The sequence below is a fragment of the Gopherus flavomarginatus genome, chromosome 3, assembly GCF_025201925.1.
Source record: "Gopherus flavomarginatus isolate rGopFla2 chromosome 3, rGopFla2.mat.asm, whole genome shotgun sequence".
Lineage (NCBI taxonomy): Eukaryota > Metazoa > Chordata > Testudines > Testudinidae > Gopherus > Gopherus flavomarginatus.
Window position 1 is genome coordinate 285,361,929 of NC_066619.1, and position 15,436 is coordinate 285,377,364.

At 51.0% G+C, this 15,436-nt stretch overlaps 1 protein-coding gene across 1 annotated transcript in view; it reads right to left on the minus strand.

Moving 5' to 3' along the window:
• Positions 1-14,674, minus strand: part of VAX2 (ventral anterior homeobox 2) — a 50,381-nt gene extending 35,707 nt beyond the window's left edge. Inside the window, exons 1-2 of the mRNA XM_050943425.1 lie at positions 13,982-14,674; positions 453-640 (exon numbers count right to left, since the gene is read on the minus strand). Coding sequence (XP_050799382.1) covers positions 453-640; positions 13,982-14,270 — 477 coding nt within the window. The 5' untranslated portion in view covers positions 14,271-14,674. The remainder of the gene's footprint in view (positions 1-452; positions 641-13,981) is intronic.
• Positions 14,675-15,436: the final 762 nt, after the last annotated feature.

The following is a 15,436-nucleotide window of genomic DNA, read 5'->3' on the forward strand; positions in this document are numbered from 1 at the left end:
AGGATAGGGGTTTGGTACCTAATAAAGGGAAATTGATTGAGACGGCTGCATATATGCCTCCCCCGAGCTGCTGACCATGCTCAATGTGCATCACCCCACGCTCCCAAGGACCTCAGCACCACAGAGTCCGTCCGTGGTGGGAAGCAGGCAAGCGAGGGCTGCTGATTAATTGGATGATTTACAATCCTCTCTATTGGAGAAATACCATAGGGAGAAGTCAGTGCATGACCCCCGTCTCAGCACCTAGCCAGAGCAGCCAGGCTCGACACTGCAGAAGATACACCAACACAGCCAGGCCATGGAGCAAATCGGCGGTAGCCCTAACACCCCAGGACTAGAAGCTGCCAGAGTGCTGTGCTGTAGGGTGTAGAGGGACACCCTGCATGGTCCACTGGGAGCTTGTCCCCCATGCAGAGTGGACAGGAATAGCCACCAGACCCCTTGCTTCTTACCTGTGTCTCTGATAGGTTGAGCTGCCTCGCTAGCTCCGTCCTCTCCCTGCCGACGACATACTGACACCGCTGAAATTCCAGCTCCAGCCTGTACAGCTGCTCGGCTGTGAAAGAGGTTCGTGTCCTCTTGGGCCGGTCCAGATCCAGCCCTTTGGGGAGAACAATCTCCCGGATGGTCCCTTTGGCATCTGTAAGTCAGCACAAGGAGAGCAGCGTGAAGAGAAGGCTCCTGTTCTCAGAGGTCATGGGTGGGCTCAGCGAGGGTGCAGTGAGAGAGCTGTTTGAGTCTCTACCCAGTTCCCAAGAGCTCCAGAGCATCCTGCCCAGACTCTCTGTCCAGAGACTCAGCCCTTCAAAACCCAGTCCCCAAAACCCCAAACGGCAGAGCTAAAGAGAAGGAGAGTCCTGGGTATGGTCCCTTCTGACCTTAAAGTCGGGAGTCTATGAGCTATTCAAAAAACATCAATTATTTTTGTGGGGGGACTTGAAAAAAATAAATCCTTTAAAATCCAGCCCAGTTGCCTTTCTGGAAGATGCTTCAGCCAAACACGTTACTGGGCTCAATGCAAAGATAAGTGGGTGAAATTCTCGGCCGTTTATACAGGAGGCTAATCTAATGATCCCTTCTGGCTTTATAATCTACAAATCTGGGGGTGAGGGATCAGAATTTCCCATTAAGATTATTTGATTTTTGGATGAAAAACTTAAGCTGGAAGCAGAAAAATGTTCATCTTTTTAAAAGTGTTCTTGGTCAAAAAATGTGTGATTTTTGAAACCAGAAATTTGTTTATGAAACAAAGAAAATATTTCAAACAAGCTGCTTTTCTTTTTAAGACCAAAAGTGTTTCATTTTTGGTTTCCACTTCTCACAGGAAAACTGAAACATTTTGTCTGAATCAAAAATTTTCCGCACAAATGTTTATTTTTGTCCAAAAGCCATTTTGCTTTGAAAACATGTTCTGCCAAAAAAATGCCCACCGGCCCTAGCTGTGGGGTTTGTTCTCCTAGCTGCCTGTCTGCGGCCTGGCTCTCCAAGATGTTGTGCACCTGTTAGGATGCACCTGAGAACCCTGCGGTACCACTGAAGGCGATAGGAAGGGAAAGCGGCCAGCACCTTGCTGGATTGGGCCTGAGGTGAGTTTAGGTCACAGGAAAGACCTAACACAGGTCAGGAGTGAGCAATGGCCATTACCCATGTCTGTATCACAGACTCCACCACCGCAGTTGGCACCTTCTCATGGGTTTAGCTTCAGACACTACATCATGATATAAGGAATAAGTCATGGTCTTATATAGTAGATATTTATTAGAGAACAGCTATAAACTATAGACTCCGATACGCCGGCTTCTACCTAGCTCAGTTTCCAACTTTACTTCCCTTGTTTAGCAGGGACCACACCCTATCTGGAATTCTCTATCACGGGCTCTCAACCTGCGGGATGGTGAACAGGTGTCAGGGATTTGTAACCACCCTGCCCTTCCCATGTGGTGCTAAATGGGAGCTAGCTAGATCCTAGCACTCTGGGCATGGAGGAGTGGGAGATGAGCAGCAAGGTAAAATAGATCTCAGGTAAAAACCTGGAAATACATCAAGGAGTCCAGTGGCACCTTAAAGGCTCACAGATTTATTTGGGCATAAGCTTTCATGGGTAAAAAACTCACTTCTTCAGATGCAACTGAAGAAGTGTTTTTTTACCTATGAAAGCTTATGCCCAAATAAATCTGTTAGTCTTTAAGGTGCCACCAGATGTCTCTTTTTTTTTTTTGTGGACACAGACTAACATGGCTGCCCCTCTGATACTTAAAAACCTGGGTGATCTTGTAACCTTCCATGTACAGAGTCTGTGGAAGTTCTCAACATGACAGGTTTGTGAGGCCAGGGCCAATGTTAGCTAAAGTTGTCCTTACAAAAAACTCTCACAAAAGGTGAAATTCCCTGGTGTGTAACACATACAACGCATGTAATGGCTTATGTGGGACATAAGTGATGCGTTTCCCTTGCACTGGTCCTCTGTACAGGAGGAAATTTCCCCCCAAGAGGTATCTGTGATCAGCTCCAATATTGTGATACAACAGTAAAGCTCTCAGCAGCTAAGGGTAAATGTCCTAGTCAATTTTCCTTTTCCATGGACTGATGGGGAAAGCACAAAGCTCCAGTCTCATTGGATTATATGTTCATTATTTACAGGGTGCCAAAAAAAGTATGTGGCGCTGGAAAGATGTATAAGGAGTAGAGAGTGGCAAATACCCAGACAAATTTCCTAAAAATATTCCCTCAAATCATAAAGGGCACTCGGCCTGTGTTCACTCCCATTCCGTGTCTGCTTTGCGCACATATTCGACTGAATTTCCTGGTAAGAGAATGGCCAATGCTAAGCAAACACCAACAAAAATCAATAGACGAGAAAATGTAAACTCGAGATCATGAATGTTCATGCTAGAAACCTGGCTCTAAAACTACACTCATCCAACCAGGAAGCAGGAACAATACAACATGACTTGGAATCCAGATACCTTGGATGCCCCCAAATACCAGAGAGAGAAACAGAAAGAAGGGACTTGCCTCTAAGATCAAGCAAAGAATTTGCTTTCTGAGGCACCTAGCACATGGGGGTGAGGAGAGGGGAACTGTGAATTAGAGAGAGAGAGAGATCTGTGGATGAGGGTCAAAGATCTAGAGATCTATGTGACCCATCAAATCTAAGCAACTCAAGCTCCAATTTTAAGTTCTGAATCGTTGAGCGCTTACTGATAAGCTGCTTTCACTTGACCTGCAGCCCAAGAATTAGTCACAGAAATTACCTGGTGAACTAAAGAACAATTTGTAACATAAAAAAATTCCCAAGGTGCTAGGGGACAGTTGTGAAAGAGGTTCAGGTCGCTGGACACTGAACTCGTTATGAAGGCTGCTCTTGGGGCTGGTTATGGGGGGGCTGTGATGGGTGCAGTAAAGTTGCCATCGAGGGGGGCAGGGCTCTGTCAACGATTGTGGCAAATCTAAACTCTTCTCTCGGGGTGGCTGAGGCTGTAACAAACCTCTTCCGGGGGAGCAGGTGTTACTGCCGCAGACCATGGGCCTAATTGTCTTCGGTTGGTTGGGAGGGGGACCAGACAGGCAGCTCTGATGGGCCTTTTCTTATATTTGCTACCATTACCACCACTGCCATCCCGGGAAAAATGTGTCCCGACGTTTCACACTTGCTCTCTGGCCGCCCTAACCGTGGGTCCTTGACTGTCCTCTAATTTGCAAGAAACAAGCGGCCCAGGCTTTCAATACATGGCGGTGAGTCCTTGGTTTCTGCATTAAACCCTCATTCCCCTGTCAGTTGTCATTCCCACGCAGAGCCCATCCTCATGGCCACTGTTACAAAGGGCCCCTCAGTGCACAAAACTCCACACTCCACTTACAGCACCGCAGGCTGGGATGGTGATGCTGTCTCTAGCTATGTAACGAGGGGGAGGGGCACCGGCTAACTAAACAGGATGTAACTAAGAGAGGGGGTGGAGCATAGCTCCAGCCCATAATACTCTTCTGAGTAACCCAGTTAACCCTTGGGTGACCATTTTACTACAATAGGGTGGGAGGGGTTGAGACTGGCTGACAGGTTACAGACGGGCTGGACCTGTGGATAGGCTCTGAAAAGCCACCAGTCCAGCTGGAGCAGAAGCTGCATCAGACCCCGATGAACCAGCTCCTGAGCCGATCGCCAACGGGGAAAGAGCTTTTAGTGGTAACTCTAGCTGTCTCCAGAATCTTCTCCCTGCCCCACAGCCCTTGGATGCTGAGATGGCTCGAACACAGTGTTTCTTGCCCTTTTTGATACCAGGGACTGGCTTGCTGCCTTCCTAAACTGTGTCAGGGAGATCTCAGGGCCTGGCGCTGGTCGCTGGGAAACACTGACCTAACACTTGAATCAGCGAGGAGGGGGAAAATACTATTATGGGGGGAAATCAAATGGAGAAATTGGCAGATCCTTTCCAGCTGCACCTGCAAAAATTCCCTACACACCCACCCCACTGTATGCCACACTATTTGTGTTTAGTAGATACAGTTTACAGCACACATACACAGATATAGGTAACACACACTCATTGTGTCTGTGTGTGTATATACATCAGAGAGGCAAGGTGGGGGAGATAATATCTTTTATTGGACCAACTTCTGTGGGTGAGAGAACTGAGGCCTTGAAGCAGAGCTCAGTGTAAGCTCTGAAGCTTGGCTTTCTCACCCACAGGAGCTGGTCCACTAATCCAGCGGCTCTCCACCTTTCCAGATGACTGTACCCCATTCAGGAAGCTGATTTGTCTTGCGTACCCCAAGTTTCACCTCCTTTCAAAATGACTGACTTACAAAATCAGACATAAAAATAACAATGTGTGTCAGCACACCCCTACTGAAAACTTGCTGAGTTCTCATTTTTACCATATAATTATAAAATAAATCAATTGGAATATAAATTATGTACTTACATGGCAGTGTATTGTATAGAGAGCAGTACAAACAAGTCATTGTCTGAAATCTTAGTTTGTACTGACTTCGCTAGTGCTTTTTCTGTAGCCAGTTGTAAAAGGAGGCAAATATCTAATTGAGTTGATGTACCCCCTGGTTGAGAATCACTGCAAAGATAATACATCACCCATCTTGTCTCCCTAATATCCTGGGACTAACATAGCTACAACAACATTGCACATATATTTATATGGTATATACACATATGTATACAATATATACATATTTATATCTTAGAATTTCAGCATTGGAAGGGACCTCAGGAGGTCATCTAGTCCAACCCCCTGCTCAAAGCAGGACCAATCCCCAGACAGGTTTTTACCCCAGTTCCCAAAGGGGGAACTCACTACCCTGGGTTTAGCAAACCAATGCTTAAACCACTGAGCTATGTGTGTGTCTATAGAGCTATACACACAACATAATATCTTCAGTGAGGGTTCCACTTCCAGCCCACACATTTCTAGCTCTTACAGGCAAATAAACTCAGGTTCTGAGTTTGTGTGTGTGTGTGTATAAACACATGCACAGACACACACTTTGTATGTGTGTGTTACAGTGTATGCATTATGAATAGGCAAGATATATACTGCAGCAAAGAGTCCTGTGCCACCTTATAGACTAACAGGAGTATGGAGCATGAGCTTTCCTGGGTGAATACCCACTTTGTCAGATGCATCCAACGAAGTGGGTATTCACCCAGGAAAGCTCATGCTCCAATACATCTGTTAGTCTATAAGGTGCCACGGGACTCGTTGCTGCTTTTACAGATCCAGACTAACACGGCCCCCCCTCTGATACTAGATATACACTGTATCTTAAACATAAATGTATATTGCACCATGTCCATATACTGCAGGACAGACCCCAGCAGAGGCAGACCTTGGAAAATCAGGCAATGTCTCTCCTCCCTCCCCTTTCCTCACCTGTATAACTAACCTGCTGAGAGTTGATCCCTCCCCTAGGGACAGAACCATAGGGATAGATCTAAGCCACTACCGATAGATCAGGATGTCAGGTCCCTGAGGGGGATGTTGTGAACCGCCGAGATTCTCATGTCCAACCCGTCTACTATGTTAACGGGGTGTTTGTCTGTCGATTGTTTCTACTGGGGTTTCTTTCGGTTGGTTGCTTGCTTTGCGAAATCCCTCTTTCCCTGATGCACCAAGCACTGCTCGGACTCGGGGAGAGGTGAGGGTGTGTCTGGGGTGGAGGCGGCAGTGCGGGTGAATGATCCCCGGCGTCTCTTTAGGTACCCCCAGTCGCTCCCCTCCCACGCGTGTCTATACACAAATACACTCTGGCACTGAATTCAGCCGTCTCTCTCCCGCTAACCTCCCCCTGGCTCCAGCGCGAAGTATCGAGTCTGGCTTCCCCAGCCCACACCCCAAAAGTAGCTGTTTCTTTAACTACCCGAAATAGCGCGCGGCTCCTTTAACTGCGGACAGGAGGCCCATTGTCCCGGCTGCTGGGTCCCACTCCCCATTCATGCCAGATCCGGGGGCACCTTCACAGCCCTTCCGCGAGGTGCGCACGGGACAGCTGTGTCAGGGACGGGGGTGCTAGAGGGGGGTGGCTCTCAAAGTGCCCCGCCCCCATTTCTACGTTTAAGCACATTTTCTTTAAAAACCACCAGGCACCTTCCAACCTCCCTGAAGGTGGGTCGTGCTATTGAGTCCACACCACAACGGAGAACCAATGAGAGGGTTTAAACCTGCTGAGTTCCTCTCCCAGCGGCTAGGACCAGGCCTCCCTTGCTCGTTTCGCGCAGTCAGATCTCAGCAACAGCTGACGACTCTTCCCTTCCAGTCCATGGGGTAGCGGAGGGAAAACCCTGCTGCTTTGAGGGACTCTCTGGCTGCACGTTGGAGGTTGCAGATCCGAGGCGTATTTCAAAAGGGCAATATTCAAATTGCGCGCGGCCTTCATAAACGAACGCGCAAAGGGTTCCTCTGTTTCGTTGGCTCTGCAGGAGCTGTTTGCCTAACCTGTGCCTTCCACACACTCTACGGACGTATGTCTAAAGGCGGCCATAAATGCACCCGCGTGTTGACGTGTCTATAACGATACAGATATTAATACGAACACACCAAAATACAGCAAAACCCAGCGATGTTCTACGTACATAAACACACACTCTGGGTTCAGGCAAGTAGCGACTCTTTTTCCGAATCGTATTTCCTATTTTGCATCTAATGTAACGCACCTTCCCCCGCGGTTTATCGCACCCATTCTTGTAAAGAGTGCCCAGTAAAAGCGACCCCCTCAAAGGAAAGCAAAACCATGCCTCTGTTAGCCTCGTTTATATATATCTGCATTACTGGCTTGAGGTGCACTCAGAGAGAAAACAAAGAGACCTGTTTTCCAACACACATTTCTTCTGCAAAGCCCCAAGCCAAGCACCTTCCTAGTAGAGATGGAGGGGACGGGCGGAGAGTTTCTTTCTCAAAACGCGGCTACATTCGCGCTGCTCTTTGACCCTTCGGACATAAATCACAAGCCGCTTTAGTGCAATTTAGGAACCTCGGCAAACCGGATTAGCTCCGGCCGCTTTGTAGGGGCCGCCGAAGTGCTGCTAGCTCGGGGCTCTACATTCAGACCTGGACACGTTTGAGACCGATTCTTTTCCCGCTTCCCTTCGATTTTAGCAGCAAAACCAGCCCCTGCAAGTACCGCTTCCTACGAACAACCTGGCGCCCGCTAGTTATGTATTCGCTGGGTTTTTAAATGAGAGCTGCGAGGACTGAACATTGCAATTTTTAAAATAGGAAATGGAGAGACTCCTGTGGGGATTGGGAATTTTTTAAAAAGGGAAAAAAATAGGATCTGACGTTTTCCAATCTGTGAGCAGCGATGCACCTTTACCTTGTTTGCAAGACAACTTGTCAGTCCCCTCAAGTCATCGCTGTGTGCTGCTGACGGCTCATCCTCCCGAAAAGGGACATGGATTTATAAAGGATGGTCTCTGTGGCGGGGGGGGGGGGGGGGGGAATCCACTGTTGTTAGGCAAACTGATCGCAGATAAATTACATTTTAAAATCCAAACGGGAAGGAAACTCAAAACCCGTTTACATGTGAGTTGCACGGACATGGGGAACATTTCCTGCACAGGACACTGTGGGAAATATCCAGAGTTAAGCTATGGACCATGTATATTTCATGCGGCGGGGGATCTTCGGAGCAGGGACCTGTCTCTGATTCCCCTTCGCCGGTCTATTTTTAAAGCGAAAATCACCGTGATCCGAAAAACAGAGACAATGCGCCCTTGTCTTTGTTCAAACGGCATCAGGCCCCGGGGTTTTAAAGGGGATTTCCCTGTTCAGCAAAGCTCCTGAGATAACCACAGAAACTGTGTTCACACAATATTCCTTCCGGCGAGTGCTATGTCTTTTCTCAAGGAAATTATTATGATTTTTAAATAGCGGGTGGAATAAGGTCACGGGTGGGTTTTTTTAAGTGCATTAAAATAAAGTCAAATCCTTCCAACGGACAATATGTAAAAGCTACACGGTCCAGTCCACCCCCTTTGCCCCCTTCCGCCCCAAGTTACGCGTCAAGTTATTCCTCGTCTGAGAAAAATATTAACTCCACCGCTAAATTAAAGGAAGGAGCAGTTCCAGGAGCAAGGGCCCATCCCATGGTATTCATGCCAGCACTGGAAATACAGAGCCTCTTCCCGCCGCCCCGCTCCAATTACCCGGGGCTGCTGCTAGGGAACGCATCTGTATCTGAGTGTGCATGTGCCCAGGGTCGGATTGTTAAGGGACACGGTGCGTTTCTCATCAAATGTTTGGGGGATTTGAATTGGTTTTTACCTGGCCAGATTGTCTGATCAGCTGCTGCTTTGGCCTGGCGGTGGCTGGTCTCTTTCTCTTTGGGGAGAAATACCGTGCTGGCAGAAAGAGGGAGGGCGATATGGAAGGGCTGCGGGGGGGGGGGGGGATATTTTTAAATATTATTATGCAGCTATTTCCCTACTTTATGCTTCTGCCACCATTTTGTTCCCGCAGTGGGGAAGGCGGCAAAATGGTGGAGCCCTGCCCAGCTGAAGGCCCGGGCCCCCCAGCGGAGTTGGGGTCAGGCACCTCCGGGAGAGCAGGGCTTGGCTGCGGTGCCTTTTCTCTTGCTCTGGAAGAGGGAGGCCCCAGCCTGAGTCCCCTCTGGTGCAGAAGGGCCCTCGCAAGCTCCTTCCCCAGCCTAAACCCCACGCGCGGGGGATCCGGCCTGCAGGCATCCGGCCCAGTGGGGCCCTGCCACCTTGGCGAGGCGAGGCCAGGGCCCCGGGTTGTGGCTTAGCGCTGGGGTGTCAATCAAGGCCAGGGAGGGAGATGGAGACACTTGCTGACCTTACGTTGACCCCAGCGGGCTCGAACCCCAGTGTCCGAGCCCGGCCTGGCCCGCAAACTCCCCCGCGCCTCTGGGTTCCCCGCCCCTCGCCCTGCCCAGCCGCCGCGGAACCGAGCTCTGCTCGCTCGGCGTCTGCAGGGCAAAGCCCGCTGCTAGGAACGTCCGGGACTACGGCCCCCGCCCTGGCCCCGGCCCCTTCCCCTGCCCTGCACCTGCCGGGGGCGGCCCGTGTTCCAAGGAGGCTAAGGGATATAGGACCCCGCTCACCCGACCGCCATGTGCCCCTTTCGACTCCGCTGCCCCCACCCCAAGATGGGATGGCACCCTCCCCAATCACTCCCGAGTCTCCCCCCACCCGCATGAGGAAGCGCGGGGAATGACGAACCACCCTCCTGGCCTTCCCTAACAATCTGGAAGGGCTGCCTAGATGTTCGCGCGTTAACCTTGAACCCCCCCTCCCCCCAGGTGTTACTGATCCCCGGTTTGGGCACGGGGAAACTGAGGCACGGGATGGCAGGCACCTCATGGTTACAGCAAAGGGAGCCGGGCTAGAACCTAGGAGCCCTGACCCAACTCCCTCTAGGTGCAGAGCTAGCGAGAGAAGCCGGAGTCCAGCCTGGGGCCGCCTACAGCCAGGCACCAAAGCAGTGATAGCCTAAAAGGCTTTAGAAAGCGGAGCACCATCTTTCCCCCAAAGGCAGCGAGTATCTCTGCCCCCGCCCCAATAGCGAATAGTTGGGGGGAAACAGGGAAGGGCAGGACTGAGATGCCGCCCCCTCTTGCTCACCACCTCCAGCCGCTTACAGAGAAAGATTGCGAGTCACTACGTTACCCGGTTAAGTTACACAACTGTTGCCAGAGACTGTGTGTGTATATATAGCAACAGAGTGCTGCGTGTGCCTGTAATGCCTGCACACACCAACCGAACCAGATATAGATACAGGTCACCTATGGACACGCACACCGCATATGTATGTACACACACGTCAGTTTGTGTATACACAAACTAAACAAACACATGGCAACATATGGCTAAATATATTTAGTTACTCTGCATACATGCACTACAGACACATTTATGGCGACGTATATTTTGTTTCGGTGTATATATACGTATTGGTTGCATATAAGTTTGGCAATATAGGGGTATAAATACGTTTAGTTTCTTTGTATAAATGCGCTGCGTACACATTTAGCAAGTGTGGGGATATATATTTTGTTTCTGTGTCTACATGCACTACATGCCCATTATCTGGCGATGTATATTCGTCCGGGTATATGGACACTACGTACACATTTAGAAAGATATAGCGATATATAGCTTGTTTTTAGTGTATCTGTACATTACAGACAGGGTTGGCAATACATGTGATATATATCTCGTTTCTGTGTATCCACGCACGACATACACATTTAGCAATACACGGCGAGATATAATTTGCGTCTTTGTATATATACACTAAATACACATCTGGCAATATATGGCTACATACATATTTCGTTTCTGTGGACACAGGCGCGACGTGCACATCCAGAAAGAATTGGTTTCCGTGTGGACACGCACTACATACACGTTTGGCGATATGTGCCGGCTTCTCAGAATCCGAATTGAATGTCGTGATCATTATCACAGACATTATTGAGGTTTATTTTTAAGCATTTTGTGTCCATTTAAATGCTCACAGTTGCGGGGAGGGGGAATTATGGGAGCGGTCAGACAATAATTATTTAATGACCAGAAATGGTGAGATTCAAAGAGTGAAAGATTTATAACCGTTAACACACGAATTGTCAGTATCACCGGCCAACATGCAAAGCAAACAAGTTTAACTGAAAATCGAGTCAGTTCCCATGCAGCCTTTGTCTCACTTTGCCTAGCTGTAATTTATTATTATTACTGAGGGGAATATTTTTCCTTTGGTTTGAATATCTGCGGTGAAAACTGGACTTTTACTGACATTTGCTGACAAAAATTCGTCCTTCCAAGCCTAATATATGGTGATATATATATAGAGAGAGTTTCTGTGTATAAATACACATACAGCAATATATGGCGACAGATCTATATATTCATACACACGTCTCTTCATATACAGACGTATTTTTATACTTTACTGCCTATATGATATACACAGGCACAAACACTATATATCCACAAACATATACCCCCATATTTACAAACATATCCATGTGCATCTGCTATATATCTCACTCACAGATAGCCACACACCTCTAGACTCGCAGACATTTGTACATCTGTGTGTTTATCCGTGTGTAGATGGACAGATTCGAAGTGTTACAGCCTGGGCGCACGCTGTTTTTGCATAGATACGCAGTAAATACAGAGGTACAGATAATCCCAAACGGAGGTTCAGCCGGAGATACGTATAAATAAAGCCCCACACGCCTCAGTAAAGGAAATCTAAAGCTGCAAACCCCGAATTTTTCGCCATGGCGGCAGCAGTTTGTGCACCATTCTTAGCCGTTCTTTTGATCTGAGTAATTTCACGCGAATGACCTGATCTAAAAGGAAAATCTGTGGCACAAGCGAATCTTGCTGATATGTTCAGGGTCTCCGCAGAACAGATGCTATTGCCAAATGGGGTCAACATTATGTCACCCCACAAGGTACAAGCCAAAGCGGAGAGAAGAATTAGAAACGTCCGAGGCCTTTTCTAACGTGATTCGCAATCGCTTTGAGTACGGAGAAACATCAGAATCTCTCCTACTTTCCCAGACTGCTCTGGCCAAGGGGAAATGTGGCCGCTTCACTCGGATCTATCTATCTCCATACACCCCCTCCATTTATCTAACCCATCAACAAGCAAACACAACAAATAGGTTCGCTTGATTTCCTTTTTAAAAATAGATCCCTCTATAAAAGCCCCTATATTTCCGAAGGGAATCTTAAAATGCAAGACAGCGCAGTTCTTGGAACCTGTTTATAATTCTGCATGGAGGGTTGACTAAAAAAAAAATCAATCTTGGAGGGGAAATAAAGAAATTCCCGAGGAGGGGAGCGGGACTGGGATATTTCTGAGGGTATACAGGGAAAGAAGAGGAGGGATGTTTCGAATTTCTTGTCTGCCCAGAATGTTTCTTTCCTCCACTGCAATGCTCCCTCCAAAGCTGTTAACCTCGCTGCCATATTAATTTAAAAACCAGGCAAACAACAAAATCGAGGCTTTCCAAAATAAATCCGGTGGCAAAGGGGGGTTTCCCTCCCTAATCGGACCCGCTATTTTCTAGCCATTACGCGATTGTTATTTTGAATAAACAGCCACACAGAGAGAGACTGAAACGTCTCTGGTGGCTGGAGGCTCAGCGTTTACACTGTTTGCCCTTCCCCCCCCCGCACCCCCCCGGAAATCTCCGGGGTCTCAAGGCAGGGCCCTCGCTGGGGGATTTCTCTGCTCGAACCCCTCGGTGCCGAGAGGCGTCTATTGAACAAACGATTGAAAGGATCCCGGGGATGGATTTATTTATTTATTTATTTATTTCCCTGGAGCAAGTGCTGTTAAAAAAACCTCTTAACTCGATGATGCTTCCATGACGCTTTTCTCCTGCGACAAAGGTATAAAACCCAAAGCAGCCCCCTGGGATCCTCCCCCCTCCCCTTGTGTTTATTTCGGGGAGAGGGGTCCCCTTCCCCCACCAGAGCCGAATGCATCACAGAGACCGACCGTTTAAACGAGAAGAGGATAAAAACGAGGGGCTGGGACAGAAAGGCTTAGAGGGGGTCCCCACCGGGGTCCCCCCCATCCCTTTTCCGCACCCCCCCCCCGCACAGCACAGCCCTTTGCCGAATACACTGCATTCAGTCTCCCAAATCTCTCAATGAAGCCCCACGGGAGCTGGAAGGGAGGAAGGGGGATGCTGGGCGGCGCAGGGGGAAGAGGCAGCTGACAAGCAGGGACCCCCCCCCACCCCCAGTCACCACCGTGGGCAAGGGAGACGACTGGAAAGGGGCCGGGAGGGGCGCAGCCTCGCTAGCTCGGGCCCAGTTCGCCTGCCCTGTACCAAAGCCGCACGCCGCTTTCCCCTTCCGGGCCGCCTTCGGCCTGGGGGGGGGGGGGGCGCTGGGATGGGGAGGGAGCGGAAAGGCCCCGGGGCAGGGAACGAACCGGGTTGGGGGTATTATTGTTGGGGGGGATCGGTGCTGTTCCGGGGGGAAGGGAGCGGGGCTCGAGGCGCTCTATATGGGGCGGAGGTGGAGCTGGAATTGCCGAGGAGGGCTGGGGGGTACCGGGGAAGGGTGTACAGGGGAGAAGGATGGAGTGTAGGGGATGGGGGGGTGCGGGGGGTGGAAATTGAAGTGGTATAGGAGTTGGAAATACAGGGGGCGAGATGGGGTGCAGGGGGTGGGGGTACAGGAGATGAGATTGCAGGGGTGGGATGGGGTGCAGGGGATGAGGTACAGGAGATGAGGTTGCAGGGGATGGGGTGGAGTGCAGGGGATGGGATGGGGTGCAGGGGATGGGGATACAGGAGATGAGGTTGCAAGGGTGGGATGGGTTGTAGGGGATGGGATGAGGTTGCAGGGGATAGGGTTGCAGGAGATGAGGTTGGGTTGCAGGGGATGGGGGTACAGGAGATGAGGTTGCAGGGGGTGGGATGGGTTACAGGGGATGCGCCCTAAGGATTGGCTGAGGGCCGGGCCGCGCTCCCCCATTACCTCGCACCAAGATCCGGCGGCAGTAATCCGCTTCTCCTCCCCCGGACTGGCTGTCGCCCTCCGGGACGCACTCCTGGGACAAGCCGGGGCTGGCCGCCGAGGTTCCCGGGACCTCCTTGAGTCCGAATCCGCCTCCGGCTCCACGCAGCGCGGTCTCCCGCTCCCCCCTGGCACCGCTCTTCCCCCGGGCGCGCTCCGGGGCTCCCGGCTCCCCCAGCAGCAGGGGGCTTCTGCCGGCCTGGGCCCCGCCATCGCTCATGCCTGTGGCCGCCGCGGAGGGATCAAACATCAAGAGACAGAGAGCGGGGCACAGAGGGGGCTGTCCTTCTGCCCCCCAAGACCAGGCGGGGATCAGCGCCCTGGCTCCCGCCGGCGGCAGCCCCGGGGTGCAGCTAAGGAGCCCTCGCCCAGGGCGAACACCATGGTCGGGAAGACCCAGCGAGGTCCAATCCTCCCCGGTTCCCTCCTAGCTCTCGCTCTACTCCCGGAGCCTTTCCCCCCGGGCTGCGGGGCAGGCTCGATCCATTTAAACAGCCTCTTCCCGCACCCCCCTTTTGCTCCCCCCCTCCAGGGGAAAAAAAACCCAAGACCAAATTTCAGTGGAGAAGTCAAGAAATGCCGGTGCCCGCCGGGCGCCTGGGGCAGAGGTGGGCGGGGGGGGAAAGGAGTTAAAAACTTTGACAGCCCTGGTCCTTTCTCACGTACCGCCCCCGTCCGGCCCCAGCACCCCTCTTCCTGCAGACTTCAAGAGCGGAGCCTGCCTCGTGCGCGAACCGCTCCTCCCGTGTCTCTCTCTGATGAGCAAAAGCCGAGGAGCGAGCCAGTGTCTCGCCAAGCCCTGCCTGCCAGCCAGCCGGGCCGGCCTTCCGCAGCTGATTCGCGTGCCCAGAGAGCGCGCCTGCTTTGGGAATGTGGGTGGATTTGGGGGAGGGAGTGAGGGGGGGTTAATTAAAATAGTCCGGGATATTTTTCAGACGCCCCCTCCTTTTCTCCATCTCTCATCCCCCGCCGATAAAGACACGAATAACCCAATCATCAGCGGTAATCGAAGAACCGAGGAAGCCCCCTTCTACCTGCGGCTCGCAGCAGCGCGACCGAGCCCCCCCGCTCTCCCCGGGGAAGCAGGAGAGTGAGCCGGGCGAGGGACGGGAGAAAGAAGCAGTTTGAAATTGACTGCTTGCCACACACGTAATTTCCTGCCGCAGCCTCCTTGCTATTGATTGGCAAACAAAGAGTCCCCCTGCTTTGCCCCCCTCTGCAGGCGAACCCCCTTGGGCTCCTTTCCCAGGGAGCTGGGCAGGGCCGGGCTATAAAAGCCCAGGGTGCACTGGGCATTGTCAGGGTGTTATTTTGGGAGGAAGAGCGGGAGAGGAACAAAAGGCCACGGGCTGGTCAGTCACTTAACTGGGTCCTTTGCGGGCCGCTAGCCCCGGTTGCAGGCAGGAGCCCAGTGCA